This window comes from Falco cherrug, chromosome 10 (genome assembly GCF_023634085.1).
Source record: "Falco cherrug isolate bFalChe1 chromosome 10, bFalChe1.pri, whole genome shotgun sequence".
In the NCBI taxonomy this organism is placed as follows: domain Eukaryota; kingdom Metazoa; phylum Chordata; class Aves; order Falconiformes; family Falconidae; genus Falco; species Falco cherrug.
In genome coordinates this window covers 6,550,022-6,572,559 of record NC_073706.1, presented here as the reverse complement: position 1 = coordinate 6,572,559, position 22,538 = coordinate 6,550,022, and the positions used below count along the sequence as shown (strand labels likewise).

The 22,538-nt window shown below is 40.3% G+C and overlaps 1 protein-coding gene across 13 annotated transcripts in view; it reads right to left on the bottom strand.

Moving 5' to 3' along the window:
* Nucleotides 1-22,538, bottom strand: part of EYA2 (EYA transcriptional coactivator and phosphatase 2) — a 101,186-nt gene that overhangs the window by 41,855 nt on the left and 36,793 nt on the right. For 6 of the 13 annotated variants that reach the window (XM_014279801.3, XM_055722663.1, XM_055722664.1 and 3 more), the window contains exons 2-6: nucleotides 17,862-17,980; nucleotides 15,945-15,989; nucleotides 12,694-12,742; nucleotides 11,939-12,081; nucleotides 9,010-9,126 (exon numbers count right to left, since the gene is read on the bottom strand). In XM_014279801.3, the coding sequence (XP_014135276.2) occupies nucleotides 9,010-9,126; nucleotides 11,939-12,081; nucleotides 12,694-12,742; nucleotides 15,945-15,989; nucleotides 17,862-17,970 (463 nt within the window). In that variant the 5' untranslated portion in view covers nucleotides 17,971-17,980. Of the gene's footprint in view, nucleotides 1-9,009; nucleotides 9,127-11,938; nucleotides 12,082-12,693; nucleotides 12,743-15,944; nucleotides 15,990-17,861; nucleotides 17,981-22,538 lie in introns of those variants that run through there. The other 7 variants (XM_055722666.1, XM_055722661.1, XM_055722665.1 and 4 more) reach the window with 3 other exon arrangements.

The window sequence follows — 22,538 nt, the reverse complement described above, 5'->3', positions numbered from 1 at the left end:
CTGCTTTAGTACTGCAGTGCCTCCAGGAAAAAAAAAGCCCCAAACCACCAAACACAACAGTGGCCAACAGCGGATGCTCAGAGAAAAGTAAGAAACAGGTCAAAAGCAGAGGAGTGATTTTTGCCCTGGTATTGCCTTGTCAACTTCAATTAACCTGCCAGTTAGAGACTTTCTAAGCCAAGGTTGCATCCTCCTCCTTTTAATAACTGTCAATGGACTGTTCTTCAGACAGTGCAGGTATTCTTGTAGTTCTAGAGGTGACAGTATTGTAGTGCAGAAGTTTCAGTGTTTAAACCCTGCCAATATAAATAGAAAGCGCGCCCAAATTACATATTAAAAAGCCCATGCAAGACAGTTATCCAATGCCAGCACAGCAGTTAAGAAACTCTCGAGTTGCACAGCCTATGCTAACTGAAGCAGGGTCAGACCTTATTTATCCACAAACATCATCACAGTCTTTGATTGTAGACTGCATTCTATTTTTTCTATCAGAGCACTGCCTCACACAGTGCCTGGAAATGAGACACATCAGAAAGCGGTATCAGTACTGCACCAGCATCATGAATCTGACATTTCCTAACTTTCCAGTGTTTGACTATGCAGCTATGAAACTATGTTTCTTGATAAAGATTTTTACATGTAATTGTACACTAGCTCTTCTATTGCCTTCTAGGTATTTTCAAGAAAATATTATTAGGTATACCAAATGAACTATTCAGTGAAGCTTCTAGAACATTTTAGCCTATTTATGCCAACTGCACGATAAGCTGAATAATCAAGGCCAATTTTATAATTACCCAAGCTGTTACCATCCTATGGTTTTGGGTTTGTTTTTTTTTTACATCCTAGAAAAGTGATGAAAATAAAATCCACAAACAGAAGTCTCCGTGACATCCGAACACCTCTGTGACTGTTTTCTACACTGATTTTGGGCATTAACTCATGTTTTGAGTTTTCTGTCTGACCTCCACACATGCTCCCAACAGTCAAGCAGCAGGTTAGGGAAACATCACTTTGGTCTTCTCTGTTGGCTCCCGCTTCCTCATCGTACAACAAACCGTGTTTTCTTTATCCAGTTCTTTTACTGTTGTCCCCCTAGCCTATTGCTTCTCTCTCATTCATGACTGTCATGGCTGCTTCCATCTGCCCAATACCATCTTCTGCAAGCCTATCGACAGACAGTCAAACAAAACTCTCAAGATTCCTTCCACCCTGCTCTTCACACTGAGGAAAGAGTTCCTCCTCCTCAGTATATGCAAAACTAACATTTCAAAGTACTCATTTTCTGCAATTTCTCCAAAACTTCTGCACTGATAGGAGGCCAAGATGCTCAAGTTACTGCTTCTAATGCAGTTACTCCTCCTTTATACTTTCTCTAACTCTGTTTACCCTAATCCATAAGCAAGGTTCACAGTTGTGGCGATGATGTACAAACAGCATCACCATCACTACTGGGCAGCACTTGCACATTTTGTTTCAGTGTGAACACGCAGCCAGCCAGCTAGACTTTATGGATATCAAGTCTGATCTTTTGTACAGGACCACCAGAGAATTTTATCCAGCATTTCCTGCAGTGAACTGGTGACTTGTCTTACGCTGAAACATATCCTTCTAAAACTACCTGTAGCGGCTCTTAAGCACAGAGATTTGGACAGACACTCTAAAATGTATGAAACAAGCTAGAAGGATGAAGCCTCATGAAGTGCAAGCCAGCTCTTCACAGCAGACAGCTGGGTGTGGCAGAGCCCTCCTCCACACATTCCTCTGGTGAAACCTCCTCTTGAGTACCTCAGCAGACAGCACACACACAATATCTCCAAAGTAAATGCTCCATCTCAGAGAGGATTCCTGGTTTTGGCTGTACCACTATTATCTCTACAGTTAATATAATCTTGCCATTACTTCTGAGTTTCCATGGGTGCTATTCAGCCAGGAGAACTTGGGTCCCCAACACAAGCTTTAAATCTTACCACAAACCCTGGTGTTCCTAAGGGACAAAGGCATTGACAATAAACCCCTGCTGAGCCCAGACACAGCAGAAACGACATATGATTTGTCAGCCCATCTCCCTTACAAACACACATTTGCTCCCCTAGCTTCAGGGCCATCTACCCTAGTGTCTGCTCCTTCCAATAGCACAACCTCTTCCCAAATCCCCCCCTTTGATGACTAAGGAATAAGCTCTGAATGAAACCTCACAAAAACAGTAAATGGGAAAAATTAAAGCAGGCTTCCCCTTTGGGTAGCAGTAGCACAGATCCTTGCAGCTTACAGTGCATCACTGTCAACACTGCCTCTCCCCTTGACTTCCCTCTCCTGTAAGACAGCTTGTTTTAAAACAAAGTAAATGTAGCATGGTCAGCCCCTGGTGTTTAAAAATCTTTGAAAGGAAGACTGTGCTGTTATTCTGAGGAACCTTGTATTTACACTGTAAAAAGTGAGGTCTGACCCCTCCTGAAGAGAGGCCTCTCCCTGCTGAACTCACCATGGAGTGGAGCGCAGCTTTACTGCCACAGTTTTAGACTGCAACTAATGCAAATCAGCTGTGAAACAGAAGCTTTTAAAAGACACTACTCATTTTCTACTGAGGTTTTAATTTTATGAATTCAAGGCATCTCAGTGGCAGTTTGCTGAGAACATGCTCTCACTCTCCTTTATTTTCTGGGACTTCAGATGGATTTGCTAACTGTATGCCAAACTGCGATCCATTATTTCTCAAGTGTAGATTGAAATTTCCCCTTCTCACACATTTCACCACTAAGTACTTAAAGAGTCAAGCTTAAAATTAAACATGCCACTTCCTTTGCAAAATTCATGCACACAGAGCTAACTATTCATGCCAAATAGATATTTATTGCCTCATATTTAATATGTAACACACAAACTGGCATACAATTGAAAGAAATTAAGGCATCTCTTGGAAAAAAATGTGTCTAGATTATCCAGATAGTAACAAGAGTCAAAATGTTTCCAGCATATCAAAACATTTCTAATTAAACATTCAGATTTTATTTGGCCTCAAGCCAGGAGAACAATTCATAAGCAATTAATTTCACAATCATACGCAACATATACAATTAGTCCATTTCAAATCAGCATTGCACAGAAGAAATGCTGCTTTCTATTAATTCATTATTTGACAGCTGATCAGAATGGACTCTACAAAGAAAAAAAATGCTTAGCAGTACCAAAGGTCTTTGGCCCCAAATTTAAGTCTGTACCAAACTCAATACTGCTTTGCAATTCCTTGGCAAACAAAAGTTATCCCAGTTACATAACTGAATTTTCCTTTGTAATGTAAAAAGTATTTTGCGGGTAGATAGATTTGGATATTAAAAAAAAATTGAAGAGTGGTCAAATCATTTCCTGCCCAATGACAGTATCCACAGTGGTCTTTGGCCACAGTTTTAACTGTTGTGCAACTTCGTACTTTCATACCAGCTGTCATTTTAGCAGTAATAACTGAAGGGCAAGGCATTGTCTAGGAATTAATGACAAGCTGAGAAGAGATGGCCTGATGTGCAATAAAGGAGTAACACATGCTCATGCAACCGCAGGAAATGCTCTATAAGCTGGCTGCTATTGCACTCCACATAGCTGACAGTTTTCTATGTCAGCTAATGTGCTGGCACAGTTTTCTCTTTGTATTTTACATAGCTCACTAACTGGTAAGTTTCTTATATTCCAAAGATTTCTCCCCCACCCTTAGCAACAAGCAGCTTCCTCAACTGCCAGTTAAGATGGTAAGCTCTTTGAGGCAGAAGCTGAATATAATCTTTGTGTCTTATGTTCAGTTTCTACCACTGAATAATAATTTCACCAGAAGTCTGAGCAAATCACTGAACTGTTAAATTTTCAGAAAATGTAAACTTAGAAAAAATTGTGCTAAAAAGCACAATATATTCCTAATATCTAGCCCAGGGTGGTGTTTGGGGATTTGGTGCTGTAATCGTACACTTACATGAGGACTGATTAAGAAACAGCATAGACCTTGAAGCAACATTTATTTACCAGCATTAAAAATGTTATCACTTTAAAGACAAAAGTCTAATGCACGCTGTTACATCCTCTTCTGATTCATGACACTAAAAATGAGTAGCATTCCCAAATTGGCCACATGCATTTCAAATATCTTTGTTTCATTATAAAACAATCTATAGTACCTTTGTGATATAGTTTCATGTCACTTTTATGAGCTATGGAACTTGCCAATCTCATCTTTTATATGTGTATGTGACCTATTGCATTAGCTATCTGGCTTATAAACCCTTCCACATTTAATTTATTTTCATGCTAGGGAAGCATGAAAATAGATTTCCCCTTCTGGCTTGCTGTAAAAGTTTTTTTTTCTTTACCACTTAATGACCAAAAGCATATTCTATCCTCATTCTTGTTTTAGTGAATTCTCCTCTTGCTCAAGAACAAGAATATAGTTGATAACAGGAGTTAAAGATGAAAAGCTGAATGCCACCCCATTACACCTGCATCATCTGCATTTGTAATGAAAACAAACAGATCTTAAGAGAGCAGAATTTGGCTTCAGAATGAGTTGTTACGTACAACAGCTATCAGGGAGGTGAGGCTGCAGCTTGACATGTGCCAGAGTTACTGCTGGTACCAAAGAAACATGAGAGGAAGCAAACCAGCACCAAATACGCTGGCACTTAGGAAGAAGAACATTTGTCCTAGAGCCCTGTGAGACAAAGTATCTGTCACTCAAGATGTCATTTATTCCTTGGTCATTGGTGTAACACACCTAGGATGGATGCCTATTTGCTGGCTGGACCATGTAACTCATAGATGAGGGGGGCAGTGCGAAGAAATCACATAGGCTGCACAATTTGCTCAGAATTCAGTCTGATCACCCATACCCGCTTGCAGATGACTTCACTATGTTGCTCTGGGAGCTGGTTCTCAATGGAGGCAAACAATACCAAAGTTATGCCATGTATGCACTTGAGCTACTACCATCTTACAATACTAACAAAGAGTAACTTAAGAATTTTTTTTCCTCACACTTGAAAACGCAAAACAGCAGCACGCGCTCCTGGAGATACCTTTCCTTGATGATCCCATGCATGTCACCCTCTTCAAGATGGCTCTTTCAGCGTGATGCAAAAGACATTTTGCCCTTGAAGTGGGGGCTAAGACTTTGATTCTTAAAGCCTCCGGCCTGAAATTTGATTTATAAAAATATGTAAATAAAAATTTGCCCTTTTCAGCTGGTTTAGCCCATCACTCAGAGTGCCTCCCTGGGTCAGCAACGGGGTGACCAAAAGGACTGACGTGAACTGGGAAGAAGTCTCAGTGGTCCTGGAGCTGGGCAGCACAGAGAGCTGCTTGCTTGCATTAGGGAGACTGAGTGATCAGCTCCCCACCCCCAAGTGCTGTGGCGTGGGAAAGCACTGAGCACACATTCCTTGGTAGCACTCAGCACAGGAAGGCTCCTGGCTTCTCACTCAAACCTTTCACTAGCACTCAGCAAGGTAAATAAACGGTACGATCAGGGAGCTTCAGACTGTTACTCTCATGAGCGAGGAGAAGCAGCGTGGAAATATTTGTTTACAACAGGAAGACACATTTACTCCTGCTCCCTTTGCCTTGGAGTAAGCACCTGTCACTTGCAGAAACTGTTTTTCCTGTTTTCTTTTGCATTAAAGGCTTAGTGAGCTGGCTGAAATGATCTTCCTGGCCTACAAATCTGAAAAGAAGTGACTTCACCTAATACCATAGCATCACCCTAGGGAACATTATCTGAAAGCACTCTGGGCACATTCAGACTCATACACATATGTATGAAGTTCCTCCCAGCCTGTTTTGGTACAACACATTGTTGTGTCACTATTTGCCAGTGTAACATTTTGAAGAGCTGATGCACAAAATTTGCTTGTCTAAATCTCTTGATTGAACAAAGGAGCCATCTTAAAAACTTCAGTCCCAAGTAAGTCAAGAGTTCGCCTTCTCAAACAGCTCAGACCCTTCTAAGCTAACAAGAAGCACATGTGGAAGGTGTGTTCTGGGGCAACAAAAAGCAACAGAAACCTAGACATGAATACACTGATCTTCCAAGGCAGCAAAAGAAAATGCCTGTACTTTTGTCAACAGTGGTGTTACAGCCATCAGTATCTAATCACATAGCAGCTAGTCCAGAGGCAGCATGGCTGCTATTGCCCCAGGAGAGCACAGACTCAGCACTTCAGCCTATCAATGGAGCTGTCTCCAGTACCTACAACTCCTGGTAACTGCAAGCCACAGCTTTACTAAAAAGAGACGACTTCCACTGCTGACAGTGTAGAACAATCTCAAGACAAGATCAGTATGTTCAAGGAGCAAAACAGAAGCCAAAACCTGAACTCCTGTCAGGAGCAGGACAGGTGAAACTTGTAGGAGTCAAGGTGACAAAAAAAAGAAGCTACTTTTTGGGATTTTTTGTGCGTGTGTGTCACATTCAACCCAGGTGTCTTCAGCATGTCCATGAGGCATTCAAGCCACAGAAACCATCTCAGTGTTAGAGATATGTGCTATGACAAAACAGTAGCACTTGAACTCAAAGCAGAGGGTCACCTCTCTGTCTTCAGCTTTCTTAAATAATTTATAGAAAAAAAATGGATTTTACCTTGTTTCCCAGTTTTCAGAACTGTTTATGATGTTATTTGCTCTCAGACTTAAAATCTAACTGGATGTGTGTGTCTACCTTTCACATTGAGGGTTGAGAAGAACCAAGAGAATTGACAGAGACAGTTTTGCAAGGGGGATAGCTACGTGTAATGACACAAAAGGGCATTCTGCCTAGAGGTTTTAAAAAAAGACTCCGAAAAATACCAAAAAGTAAAGTGAGAGACTTGATCTCTCTCCCCTTCCATGGCTTCTACAAGAACTTGGGAAAGTCATGCAGTTCCTCTTTGGTTTTCCAAGCCTTGCAAAATCTCCGAGGGAAGGACAGAGCCAAGGCAGAGCTTTATCCTCATGTGCATTTGTCTTCCCTCCAGCAAAGCCACTCCACTTGGAGTGACTTTTTTCCTCCAGCCTCTCAGAGAACTTACGTGCATGTGGTACAGATGGACTAGCACCACTGCTGGGAGAGCTGCTGCAGTTGTACCTGAGCTGCTTTTAAACTAGTGAGTCTGGATATGTATAACCATAGCAGGAAAGGGTGCAGCACATTTAGTCTGCGTAGCTGACAGGCTTCCTGACTCTTCCCACTCACCAGCACCTGAACTGGGCAATTTTAAACTACTTGAGGTATGTTCATTTGTGCTACTGTCACATCCTTGACAAGACTGAAGATATTTGATAAGATAATATAAAGATAAAATAAGATAAATGCAAGAACATTTGCATTCTGATCTCTTGGAAATGTTTTTCTAACATTTGCCTCAGTTCACGCGCTCATGGCAATTCATGCGTAATGCAAGGCACTTTCAGATGCAGGTATGCTGATGTTTAGCAGAAGACAAAATATAATCTTTACTTCTTACTAGTCAAATTAAATACAAACACCAAAACGAACCCAGAATATGAGGTAAGGTGAGGAATGAAACTGCACCCCCAGGGGACTCAAGGTAAAGGCAGAGAGATAAACTGATGTTTTAAGGATGTAATCCATTTCTCAGAATATACTCATTATTCCTCTTGTAAGTAAAATGATTGATAAAGCTGAAATGGTTATGCTACAGTTCCTCTCATCTGCTATTGTTTTGTAAGAATTTATCATCACTCTGTGGGATTGCCTGGACAGGTGTTTTTAAATTCAGATTACACAGAGTACATCCAAATTTTAGCAGTACTACTTCAATTCATGTTTAATGATTCAGCAAGTCCCAGGAAAAGAAACAAATAACTTAAAAAAACCCAACACAGTCCACAATATCAGGAACAGTACACAGTGGAGGAAAAAGCACATGAAATACCAGTCAAATAACAAAAACCTACCACATGCAGTTCAGGTTTCTGAACAACAGCACAAAATGCTCAAAGAAATCAAATACCATACTAGAAATTGGCTAAAAGGAATCACAAATGAAATTCCACCATTTACATTTACTCTTCTTGGCAATTCAGATTTAAATTCTTTCATGAGTTTCTTGGAGTTGGCAGGTCAAAATTCAATCTCCTGAGAGCCGGTGTTTCATACAGTTTCTCAAATGGAATGACAAGAAAATAACTTTATTTTTAGAAATAAAAAGTGTATTTTGGCCTTCCTGGTTGCACAACAAACCAAAATGTTGCAAAGCTACAAGCACAAGGCACTGTCTCTGAAGCCTTAAGAGAATCCAATTGATTATTTTATAATCAGTTACGATTATGACAACAATAAAAGTTACTCTAAACTTACTAAATCCTAGCTCAGTAACCTTGAGGAAAAAACTCCTTTCAGCTCTGCTTTTCTGAACCTTACCTCAGTTGTCTGTAGGTAATTAGTGACATTGGTACTTTGGGTGTTAAAATAGGCAGATGTATCTTAGCAGGTATCAGTCATGTCTTAACATTTAAAAAAAAAATTTCTAGTATCAAGGTATCAGTTGTTTTTTTTTTAAACAAAAACTAGTGGAGAGAATACAGGGCAGTTTAACCACAGAGCAGTTTGTTCAGGACAGCATAAAGCAGAAGTATAATACTAACAGTACTGTTTGCATGAAGTGTAAAACCACCTCTGTCTTGCTTCCATTCAGAATCTTGGAATTCACGCTAACACACGCTAACAAACCCAGGTATGCAGTCACAAAATTAATTAAAAAAAAAAGAAAATACAGTTTCTGCAGAAAGGCAAGCTTATACTGATTATATGCAAAGTTTTGCTAGGGTATGCTAGTGCTAGATTCAGTGTCTAAGCCAGCAATTAATGCCTTGATGAGCAAAACAGACGTAAGAAGACTTACCTCCACACCTATCCTGACTGCCCATACCTAAGCGTTCCATTGCAATTGCAAAAGAGGAATTGGTCTAACATAGGGGTACAGGATTCTGACCTCTCATAGCACATCCTGCAAGGCACTAAGCTGTACTCACCATGCATCTGGTACGTGTACGGTGCTTGTCCAGCAGTTGGGGTACTGAAGCTGGATCCGTAGCTAAGAAACCCACTCTGTCCTGGGGAATGGCTCAGGCTGTCCTCTGTTTTAATGCCTTTCAGGCATATCATAGGAACCAAAAACAGAAAATGAGTGTTTGCCACATGAAGGTGTAAAAAAGCAAGTTTAGGAATTAACCATTTTTCAGCTAGGTTGTAACCTAATAAACTCTGGCTTTCCTATACTTTTCTTCCACTTTTTTTTAATCATTACCTGTATTACCCAGTTATTTTAAGTAATAGGCAAGTAAATCCATCACAAATAATATTTGAGTCGGCTGTATCCATACCTGAATGAACTTTTGGTAAGATGGATAAACAATCATGAATAATATAGTTTTCAAAAACAATTTACGAACAAATAGTTTTGTTTTAGAATTAAACTCATTGACTCATGAACTTTCTGAACAGTTATCAGATGCAATAAATGATTAAAAAGCAAGAGGACCTTCAGCAAAATAACCTCAAGAGTTATCTTTTACTTGGATTAAATTTTCAGCTTTGGTAGCAAAATATTTATTGGCAAGTCATAGAAGAGGGTTATCATCTATTCAGTTAGATACAACATACAGTTGAGGAACAACAGGTAAGCCCTGAAGCCACAAAAATCTTTTCATTACTAAAATCAGGCAATTAAACTGACAATTTACAGGGGCAACAGCAGTAACTGAATTAAACATTGCAAGATGAAACCTTTGCTGGTAGTGAAAGGGGTTGATATTTTATTCTGAGATGCTGCTGAGATGTACAGCTGTATTATTAAAATAAACAGCTGAAAGGTGCGTCTTATTATGAACCCTTTGGGCGTGATCCTTCCCTCTTTTGCATGCCTATTTGCACAAAACAAAAAATGGCCATTAGACACACCCTGAATGCTGGGACTACAACAAAGACCCAGTTGATGTTCTGGCCTCGGATTTACACACTTCCCATGCTGTTGCCATCTTTTAGCGCTTGTAGGCTAAGTTGCTAAAAGACAAGTTGAATTCACATGCCTTTCACCAAACATGCTGTTTTCTACCTTAATGTCTCTTAAAAGCAACAAGTCTGCATTTGCTCAGCTTGGGAATCAATTCTCCCAGATAATGTTTTCTCCAATAAAAATCAGTTCTTGTAGCTTTAGGTGTGAATAGCTGCAATGCAATCTGAGTACAAGTCAGCAACAAGATGACAATGCTGCATTGTGAAACATGGGAAGTTTATTTGGACAGTGCATGAACATGTGTTGGTGCAAGCGTCCGGCTCTATTACTGCTGGGGAAGCAGCGATATTTGCAAGTGTGTGCAGAGAAGCCGCTTTTCCTAACAACCCATTACATCAGCACTCTCATGCAAGCATTCAACCTACCCCAGCTACAATTAATCTTCAGCAAATGGGCCTTTTTGGAAGTCTAAAAACTGTTGTCAGACAGCGAAATAACTTAGCACCAAATTAATTTCCACACAATGTTCTATTTTGTCTAGAAACTGGCCAGAGTTTTATTTTTGTGCCTAAAAACAATACCGCTTCATTGTTCTTGGTTGTCAGCCAGGTGGAGTTTTTCATATGCTGTGTTGAGTATCTTAGAGAGGGTATATGGGCTGGGGGAGGGAAACTGCTGCTCAAGGATGCTAAGAGGTCATCCACAGGATTTATAAGCAGCATATGGGCCTGACACATGTATGCCCTAAAGACTCTAGGCAGTAGCAAATGGCTCTACTTTCACCTGCTCTAACAGGACAACTGTTCAGAGTTTGCCTTGGAAATCAGCCAGCTGATGCAACCACACAAGTAGCTCCAGGAAAGGGTCTCAAAACATTCCTCTCATCATCCTGGTAGAGCTTCAGCTCTGCCAAGCCCATTTCCCTGGCGTTCCAAACTGTTGCACTGAATTTCCCACTTCAGTAAAAACCTTGACAGTGGCCATATAAAAACTTCTTGTTGGGAAGAGATACTGTATTTGCCAAGCAAATAAAGGTTTTTAAGAGCACAAGAGAAAACATGAATAGAGACAGAACTGTGAAGCCATGTTAAAGCTGCAAGACAGCACTCACAGTACCACCTGCGAGTAAGAAGCCCAAAGCTTTCTGTTAAAAAGCTGCACCTAAGCAGAACCAGCATCTCTTTGTTTTTTAGCAGTGGAGAGAACTTCCCAGCTCCCTCAAGAGCTTGGTATTTCCATGCAGAGCTTGAAGACACTCTTAATACTTGGTTTACCAGGCATTCCTCTGTCAGGAGTGTTGGTTTAATTAGCCCCCTGCCTGAATCCCTCAGCTGCTCCTGCCCAGCACCATCTCCCCACAGCTGCTGGCAAGGCTGTGCAGGAAAGCAGGGAACACAGCTGACTGGGGTTAGAAATGTTTACTGCATCTACAGCTAACAACCATCCATTTAAATATAAACCGTCCTCCAAACCAAAAGTATTCTGTATCATTACACCAATGCCTTATTCCCATAGTAATATATAAAAAGTTTTTCTTAAAATAACTTGTATCATTGAAACTCCAGAAAGAATCAAGAAAGGTGCAGTGTAGTTTACCTAAGTATCTTTTTACTGCAAGAGACTGTCTTGGCAGTGAGTCATGGGAGCACTCACCAGCTACTGCTCTCAAGTGGCACATCCTACTGAACCCGAGTTTCTCGTGCTGTCTCATATCTGACTGGCTCCAAACTTACCTAGTTTGGTCATAACCCAGGATATCAAGTTCTGATAGGTAGTTCAAAGTAATCCTAACCTTTTTAACAAGTCAGATTTCTCTCTAAGCCCAAGGAGAGAACATCGCCAAGACAGAAATGACCTGTCACTCTAAAGCTTAAGACTTCAAACATATATTTTCTAGGATCAAAAGGACAATGCCCTCAAAGGTAACATGATGTCAAAGTACTCACTGTAGGAGGGTATGCCATAGGGCTGCCCTGGAGGAGGATAGGCAGTGTATGCAGCAGCCTGCTGGATTCCCGTGCTGTACTGAGTCTGTCCATACGTTGCCATTGTTGGGAAAGATGGGACTGTCACTATATGGGGATAATGTCTATTCAGAACAAGAAAACAGAAGGTCTAAGGCAAGAGTTTCTGTGTATGATCTTCTAGAGCACACGTTGAACACTTCTAGACATTTTGGTAAAGTAATATCCAAAGTATGATGGTGAATATTTTAGGAACTCTGAATTGACTAGACTGGGGCAAAAGTTTGTTTTGGTATACAGCTCCTGATATGAGCTATTAGATTAAGCTACCTAAATGCATAGGGAGTTTAAGACTGTGCAAAATATCTGCAAGTTAAAAACACTAAATCAACACTGATTTTTCATGTTTCATTTTGGGTTTGCTAAACGAGCTAGTGTCGTGGGAAACCTCTGACATTTCAACATATTCCTCTGCGGTCACTCATAAACATAACAATATTCAAACTGATAAAGTCTGGATTCCCAAGGGTACTGAAGTACAGCACACGGTACCTCAAACCTTCTTTCACTCCATATCTAACAAGATTAAGAACCAGTTACTTCACTGGGCCAGAGATGTGCAGGGGAACAGGTGGATGGGCTTAAGGCAAATGCTCTTTAAGGTGACAAAGTCTGCACAAAATGGCTGTTCAGCAAAACACGGTTTTTAAATTACAGCACTTGGCACGAGCACTCACTTTGTGGAGTACAGATGGAGAGGACACTGTGGTGCTGCTTTGCTGCTGCCTGGAAAACAAAATTAAAGGGTCTTAGATTTTCATTATGTTTTGTTCTATGGCCAAGCTGATACCACTGTTTTTACCACTGCTGGTTTAAGAAAAACATACAGCAATTAGATGACTTTTAGTGGATCTCTACTAACTGAAGTAGGTAAGAAAATTATTCTCCACTTAATAACAAAGGCATGTTTAGATTTTAACTGAGGGTGATACCGATTGATTGAGCTACCGCTTTCTTCTTCCCATGGGACTGGTATCAATCATGAAGCTGGGCTTTGGTGGGATGACTCACACATTAAAGGCTATAAAAGCAACTACTATGATTACTGAAGTGATTTAAACTCATTGCACTTTTTGCCCTTTTGCTTTTTTTGGTACTCTCCTAGACCATGATTAAATAAAAATAAATATTAAAAATACAACATTGTAAATCTCTTTACTCTTGAATTTTTTTAGTTAACTATAACCTACCTTATTGACCTGCCAGAAATCAAAATATTAAACCAGTAGAAAATGTATCACACAGGTTATACGTGCAGGATGCCTTCCAATGTACCAAAAAGTTGTGTCCTGCAACACTACCAAAGAAAAATGTGCCACCATCTTTATTTAAAGAAAAATTTAAATTTAATTAACTAAAATTTTTAAAAAATCTAAAGTAAAACCTGAAAAGTTGTACTGAAAACATCACCCCATGAGTATTATGCAGGTTGCCTCCATAACGTCATCCAAATTTTGATTCTTGGCTCCTGGCTGGAGCTGTTGGATATTATCACAGCACTGTAAATGCCAAAACCCCCTCGCAATCATCAATAATGACATTAGGCACTGCAGATTCAGCGTCTCTGGTTGCATCAATGAACATACAAGACTAACTGCACACAGCTCTACACAGAGAGAACATCTAGCATCTCCTTGTCCACTGATCACAGCACTGCCACCCTTAACATTCGCTGCTAGCAGCTATAGTGTAATTTGTTACACAGCATAGGAAATATCACCCAGCCTCATGCAGAAGATGATCTCTCAACTGCAGATGCCCATGCCGGGTGGCAAGGGAGATTCCTGCAGTGCCCCTGAGGCCTGCACATTGCTACCGCCAGGCAGGAATCATCAGCAGTGCTGTTCCACGTGTTGACAGGGACACACCCACAATGCTGTAGTTGGATTGTCTTCCATACAAAGTTGTCCAAAACAGCACCACTGAGTTTGTTCAGCCATTTGTAAGTTCGTGAATTAAACGTTTAAACTATGTTTTATTTAATGAAATATACAAGTACGTATAAAGTCTAATTACATGCAAACAGTCCTATGGGCCTGAGCAACTTGTTATGTCATAAACATAGAAAGAATGTCCAAAAAGATCTGACATGCTCACATATGAAATGTTCATTCTTCCTGATTTAACTCTCTTTTGAAGATGTTCTTTCCTACACAACCCTTTTCCACACCATTTTACATGGCTTTATCATTGTACATTATAACAGGGAGATTACACCAAACTATTTTTAAAAACAGTTCTATTTAATCTGGTAACTTTTAAACCAAATTTCATTTAAAAACGCATTTTTATCTTCGTTCACTTGCTTATGGAAGAACTCATGCATTTCCATTGGAGTTTTAACTAAAAATATTGATTATTAAACATTATAAAAAAGAATAATATAAAATTGTAGGTCTACTATATGTAACAATAATACTGAAAATATTACAGGATTTTTAAAAGAATGTTAATTTGTATAATATTTACTGTATATAATAATCATAGGCATTGTAAATTTCCTAGGAAACATAATACTGAGCTTATTAAGACTGAGCTGAATTTCCTAGAAAACATTAACATTTGACCAAAAGGTAACAACTTCTAAAAAGCACAGTTTTTTGAAAAAGGATGCCCTTTTTTCACAAACTCTGAAATCTTCAGAGATAACTTTACTCAAAATTAGAAAAGTAATATCCATGTACTCCTTTCTCTGTTCTCCAGGATAACTGCAGTGGTTTAATAAGAACTACATACTAGGTTAGAATACATAAAAAATGTGAAAATAAGGGTGTCTGTGCTTAGGTGCTTACTGAACTATTTCCTGAATCCGAGACCAAATGGCATTCTTTTGGTGATGTTCCTGAGTCTCTCAGCTCTCTCCCCGGCAACCTGTCACCCAGACAAGTTACCTGCAAGCTGACTGTGGCCACTTTCCGGCCTCATATTTACCTTTAAGGGTCTCCCAACTGTTTCAGGTGCATTATCAGAGCAGTGTTACTGCAGCAGCATTGCTTGCTTTAAGGAATGTGGCTCTGGTAACACAAGCCACTGATGACTGGGGGCAATGGGTTTCAGAGTGAACTGGCCATGACTGCATTGACACTGCTGCTTGTTACTATTATCAAGAGAAAAACCCAGCTTGGGTACCTCTGTCTGTGCAGCAGCAGACCTCAGAGTCATCTGTCCACAAGCCTATGTGCTGGACTCTAATAAGTTTGTCTTAGCTGGATGCCTGTTCCACCTCCTCATTCTCCTGAGTATGAAGGAGAAACAGAACAAACTTGCCCAATTACAGCCTCTGTGATCAAATACACTTTCATCACCCACTCTTCGCTCTTCCTCCTCCAAAGTGCTTTATTGGGGCACATCCCTCTCATTTCACCCTCCTCCACAAGAAATTCAAGCCTCATGCCCTTTCCAATCCCATCTCTCCTAAGTTGTCCCCCAGTTCTGCCGGAGTTCTCCCTCTAGCTGAGGACACCCCCAGAACACCACAGAAGGGCAAATACCACAGCTACAGCCCCCTTGTGTCCTTTTCCAGGGTCCCCTGCAGACACTACCTGCTCTGTGCACCGAGCTGTTTGCAAAGGACAGCTCAGGTAGGAGGACAGTGTGCCAGGGGAGGGACCATGAAACTTACACAGACCTAATTGCTAACAGAATCACCCTAATCACTGACAGAAACAAAACCATAAGGACTCCTTCTTCATGCAACCCCGATACACCTTAGAAAAGGAAAGCCCAGCAGCAACCCTGCCTTAATTCCTCTACCAATAAAGAGTGGGTTAACAGTAACCTATTTCCCACTCAACAGGCAGAGGGGTTTAGTTTAAAAAAAATTAATTTAAAAAAACTGACAAAGGATAGTGTTATATGAATGTACACGTTCATCTAAACATACAGATATAGCAAAAAAGACTGTTTCTAAATCCAAAGCTGGGCTTACCTGACTCACTTTCAGTCTCACTATGAAAAATCTGCTTTGACTTACCTGAAAGAAAACAGTTCAGAAAATTAGATTTTTAGATTGTAAAAACAAAACCTATACTATTTCTGTTACACTGCTGCTCCCTGCCAAAAAGGATTGCATTGAAGAAATAGACTTTTTTAGTTTTCATTAATTCATAATGCCTTTTACATCTGAGAAACAGGAAAATTTAAGCGTAAGCTTAATTTCTTTTCAAAAAATAACGTATCTTCAAATTTTTTGTTTTTGAAAGAGGTAACTACAGAGTAAATAAATACATTTGCCAAGAATGCCAAGTGGGAATTTACTGTGTGTCAATATACAATATACTACTGTCATTGCCAAAAAAAGCCAAGTTAAACCTACATGTGTTTCTACCCAAAAGTGCAGGACCACAGGCAAAATATGTGCACTTGAAAATTATATTGATGTAATTGCACAACTCATGATAAGCACCCATGAGAATAGCAGGTCAGACATCTACATGGACACCTACACAAATAAGTATTACAACTAGACTTGCTAAAATTAAAACTGTGTGTGTAATACAGAGCATATATTTGTGTGAATTTATTGCATTAAAAGCTCTGGCAGTCTGAGACTTGACAAACACACAAGTATCTTCCTGTTCTTCAAATTAACAAGAAGTATTTTCAAGGTAAAGAGCATAATCTTGGTAGCACAGAGGATCATTCCATAGAAAAATAACCATCATATTTCTGTAAGAAACACATCAACATGAGCTGTCACTAGCAAAGTGGTGTCCAACAGTGTAACTGCTACGTTGCCTCTTATTTATATTGCATAATAACAAATAGTTTCTGCACCAAGAAGTTTACAAAATGATGTATTTAAAAATCATTTCTAGCTCTAATCTGTTCTGCAAACATGTACATTTAAAAGGAGGTTTCTCTTAGATTGTTATCCCTTCCACTGCTCTTGTAAATAGGCAGTCATGATGTACGTGATTTAATCATGCAATTTCTAATGCCTTAGCAAACATACAAGCAAAACATCTCCTTGGCTTCTAAGAACCTATAAATGAAGGGTTAAACATACTACTAAAACATAATAGCCAGTGCCTTTTCCTAACTCCCCTCTAACAGGAAGGCTGACAGATCCTGACCGCAGCAAACAATAGCTGGGATTGTACTAGCAAGAACTAGTTCAGCTGCATCACTTGCCAATAATTTTTTTAACAGATTTAACATTCTTCTGTTTCCTTCACTTGAACAGTATGATGGGGGTGGAGGGGAGAAGGAGGAGAAGAGCAGATAAATTTCCATCAGTCTCAACCACTGAAAGAATTTGTCCTTGGTACCTGCCAAATATGAAACTTCAGACCAGAGGCCAGCCAGCAGGGCTAACCGTTTTGAGATGATAGCAATGATCTCAGAGTAATGCAAACTGGGGCACAGAGCTGCTTTGGCAAAATGTTTTCTGGCTCCACAATACGTTGTTGGGCCTGGGAGCCCGCACACACCCCACCCCAACAGCAGCAGCACAGCCACCAAAGCCCAGGGCTCACATTCTGGGGCTCTAGTGGGGTCCAAACGAAAACTGCCAGCTCTACACAAAATACGTTTTATACCTGCAATTCTTCCAGTGGAGCAAATATATACATGCACATGTGCATAGGTATGCACCTACTATACATAGATATATATCTACATACAAAACATTTCAATTCCATTTGCATTCAAACCATTGCTGAACTACAGGATTCAGCCACAACTGGAGTGTCTACAAGAAAATATTAAAAAATCTCAATTGCCCACCATACTGTAGAACTAACTGTCAGAAGCAGAGGCTTTGCATGTGGCCAGTTGCCTTTGGTTACACATATATACACATTATGTTAAAGCCAGTAAAAAGTAAGCAAAAGAGGCAGCCTACCTTCTATGTCATCTGGAGCTGTGGCATAAATGTTAGAAAGGTTAAGCTTCAGTCTGTCAGGGCACTCTCTATTTACAGTCAGGCTGGGTGATATCACTAGATCTAGCATTTCCTTATACCTGAAGGAAAACAAAGGAAAAATATAATTTATTCATTAATTATGCATGCTTACTAATGATTCAATTTTTTTCCCTAAGAGTATAAATATTAAAGCTGATTACCTAAACCCAGGCTTCATATAAATTCCACATAATAACATTCACTAAAGTTTTCATCAAAGGGAAATGCTGAATTAAAATGCAGTACTTGCTCCCTTGGAGATTACACCCATCTGATTAATGCTTTCCCTTTCTTCCTGGATTTTGCCATACAAAAACTAAATAACCTGATCTCTCATATGCCATCAGAGCAAGAATGTACACACCAGTGTCCAGTGAGGCTCCAGAACAGACTATTAAGGGCTGAAAATTACGTTGAGAGCAGTTAACAGCATTACCTAGTCTTACAAGATAATGAGGTTAGCAGTGGTGATAGGATCAGTTTTCCAGGGGACACTTAAACCAGGCACCTAACTACAATATCCTGACCATTAGGTGGCAGTGGTACGAGGACAGTCCCTTTCACATAAAAAACCATCTTACTTAACCAAAAAATTTAAATGAACAATATACAGGACTTGAGCCTCCAAAGAAAAATGTAATTGTTTGTGTGCACATGACCTACACTATAATGAAAGCTTACAAACTCTGCATTAGACAAACAGTTCAGAAAAGAAAATTACTAAATCATTTTTTTCAGACCCTATGTACAACATGAATAGGTCTATTCGTCTAAATACCACCATTTTCAATATATGTGACTGAGTCCAGCTATACACCTTTTCAGAAGTGGGCTCCAAAGACACTTACTTCAAACAGGGCTGCTTGTTTTCCTTGGAAGCATTAGGTGTTTGGGATGGGTATAAAACATGGCATTAAGTGCACAGATTTGCGTACCTATTTTTGCAAGTTTGGGCAAAGACAACAAGGTGAGTACAGTAAAGAAACTGTGTGTTACATTAGGTATCTCCAAGACGGCTTTTATGCAAGGCAGGTTTCCTGGACATCTTTACCCCCACAGCGTTCTGTGCTTGTTCCTGTGCAACCAATGCCTGCAGCTGAACTGTGAAGAACCTACTGGCCAAAGAAAATTTGAAGCTAAGTTTGTCAATCAATTCTGGGTTGTTTTTGTTGGGGTTTGTTTGTTTGGTTGGTTGGTTGTTTTTTTTAATGCACACAATGTATAGAAACCTATTTGAATTTTCTAAGACTACACCAATGCATTTTGCAGCTTTAGGTTCAAGTCCAGAACAAATGATGAAAAAAGTAGGACTCAAAGATGCTATGCCCTTTTTCGCTTTCTACAGCCACATAGAGTACACGCCTATTTCAGTCCTCCGGGGGTTACTGAGGGGAACTAGGGCTATTAGGGAAAAGTGTAACTGTGCTCTTGGACTGAGCAGGGCCCAGGCAAGAGCAGATGGGAGAGAGGGCATATGATGGTGAGCAGGTCCAAGGCACCTGGCACACCCCTGCTCTCTGGCTGGGACTTATCTGAGCTGGACTATAAAGGCAACAGACAGCATGGCAGCAACAGGCTGGCAGCAATCCATAGCACACCTAAACCATCATGAAGTTAAAATACAACAGCACATAAACCTGAAACCTTGACACTGGTCTTCCGCAATGCTAATCTACACACTTCTGGGAGAAGCAGGCAGGTTTGTGTTGATTTTCTGTTTAAATACCACTTTACCAGCTTTGAGAAACAGAGAAACAATAAACCACACACTTTTTATCTGAACCTCTCCAATCACTTTTACAAAGCCTGCAAATACCTGTGAGGGAGGATAGTAAGTATTGTTATGCACAGGCACAAACCAAATTAAGTATTTTACCTGTAACTAGAACAGCAAAGACCAATGCCGAGTTCATTTTAACTTCCCCACCTAACAGCTGGGAAGGCACTCTGCCCAGGCCGAGAAAGCATCCACCCTCTGTGGATTTGCAGAATTGCCAAGAATAGGTATGAAGAAGCATAACCATGCACAAGGTCCACAGCCTCAGTCCTCCCTTCTTGAAATGGGATCTGGGCTCCTCTTGTCTGCCTCCCTTGGAAATCCATGTGGACATACGCATTTTCACCACCAACACAGCCTCAAGTCCAGAGGCTGGTAAAGGCTTCCTGATTATGTGCCACGAAGGAGACCCTAAATCAACAGTGAATGACCAATGGGGTAGAAATACTGTACTCTGAATCCAACACTTGTGAGATACATGCTTCCTAACTGCTGTGCATTATAGATTTGCTAAGAAAACAAGACTAGCATAAAAATCAGTGTTGCTTTGCAGCTCGAGGTTCTTTGTTACTAGTGGGCCTCAAAGGGCTCCACCTTCAGAAATGTCCCTGTAAGACAAAGCACAACTGCCTCCCCCTCCCCTCCCTTAAGAGACAGACACTACAGCACAGTAAGACAGGAGCAAAAATGCAGGTGCATAGGGGCCACCAATCATGCTCACCACCAGTGTCCACGCAACCAACTGCATAGAAACACAACAAGGAGTCAGATTTGTACAAGGATACAGAAAACAGTCTCTAGCTGTAAAAATTCCTCCCTAAGTGACTCAGTCTAATGGCAGAGTCAAAACAGCCATCCAGGACTCCTGACCTAACCCTAAACAAAACACAGCTCATGAGAAACTTTACTCAGTCCTGATAGTACTGGAGTAAGCTATGCTCCAAACTGGTAACAACAGAGGCTTCATTGAAGCACATGTGCATCTGCTTTACAGGCAGTCTCAGGCACGAGGAGGCAGGCAGATGTCTTAGAACCACGTACTGTCAGGGGTGGTCACAGCCCTTCTGCACACTTTGCTTATGCCAGAAGAAAAAGAGATTTTTTTTCCTGAAACAGCTAATTTCACTCTTGCTGGCACAGCCAGGCTGCCACAAAAGAAAGGGGTCAAGAAGATTTTTGTGGTGCTAACTTCTCAGTGGGGAGGAACAAGGTCTCTCCTACAAGCAACAATGGCTCCTAAGGCTCTCTTAAAAGCAGCAGGCTGGGCAAGGGCTCTTTTCCCAGAGGAATTACTTTCTTTGAATCCACTGGCACCCAATTAAATTTTGTTTGCATGGCTAAGAACGCAGGGTTTAGTTTTATACCAGGTTTTCTCTTCTGCTGTAAGCAATGTCTGATTTCCCCCCCCCCAGACACCTTATTTCCTTAATGCTATACCTGAACTGAGGAAAAGCACTGCTGTCCTGTCAAGCTGGGGATGTTCTACATTGTTTCTCAGATAACACATGCCCTTCAGCATAATCCAAAACCCCATCATTCATGACACTGCCCGGACTGTTGCCAAGTGAATAGGAGCAGATGTTTAAAGTGAAATGATCTTTTATAATGATTAATGCACTTTAATTACATCATTATTCAGATATTTCATTAGCTACTCTGAAAATGTTTTCTGTTGGTTTTGTTCTGTTCACTTTTGTATTCACACAGTCCCATCACGCTTCCCTGGATTTGTTCTATAACATTTTCCCAGTTTTTTTCCAGCATCCATTTCTCTTTATGTATCAGTTGCATGTACAAACAGGTATCACTTCACAGAAATGCCTGGCTGGTTGTGCATGTCACGTGTATGTTCGCATTGTTAGTGGCTCTGCATGTTTTGCATGCACTTTTTACCAATTTGTTCATGTGCATTTCTTGTTTATGTACTACTTCGCAAGAGTTTCTGAAATTCCAGTTTTAACAAATGGCAATCTACATAAAATCTTCAGTAAAACCATGGAACCAGGATGGTACTTAAATGACATGCTGGAGTGCAACTGATGAAAATATCAGGTCTTTGCTTGCTTTTTAGAGCAAAAAATTTTCTGGCTTAAGTCATGTACAGTAAATCAGTAATAAAGCTTGCTGAATATGAGCTTTTATTAAAACCAGTGATGGCAGCATCTAGCATACTGGGATGACAGACATCTGGAAGAGCTTTTGGCTTCTATAATTAAGAAGAACCTTGTGTGAATTTGGTGCTCAGCTTTTCCATTAGAATCCCCTACTCAAAACCCAATATTTTGCCCTGAAAGTTGGCCCACAAAATCTCTGCCAAGAACAGAAACTTTTCTCTTTACTAATGTTTAGGAAGGAAAAAAGAAAAATAAAAGTCTTTTTCAGTCATTCTGAAGCTAGGAATGCCAAATTAAACATTTTAAGGTTTCAAATTTTTGATCGAGGTGTTGGGGTAACCTACAAATCACATTTTCTTTTACAATGATGTTTTGAAGGCAGTTATTCCAGGCCCCAACTCAAAACACTCAAAACGTGCTGAAAAATCAAACTACTGAGCGATCCTATCTCTCTCCAGCAAAGTGCTCAAAGATAAGTGTAAGTGCAGTGCCAAAGTGGGACCCAGACTGCAGACTGAGTCAGCAAGGTGCTCTGGATACTGATGGTGATGAGAACTTGATGGATAACATTTTGAAAGGATGAAACAGGAAATCTCCATGGCATTGTAGGCAGATGCAACCACATCACAGCTCTGCTCAGCACAGCTGAAAGGCCAGAAGGCACCAGCACGGATGAAGGAGACTCCTCCCAAAGCTTGGACCTCTGCTGCACTGCCATAATTTAAA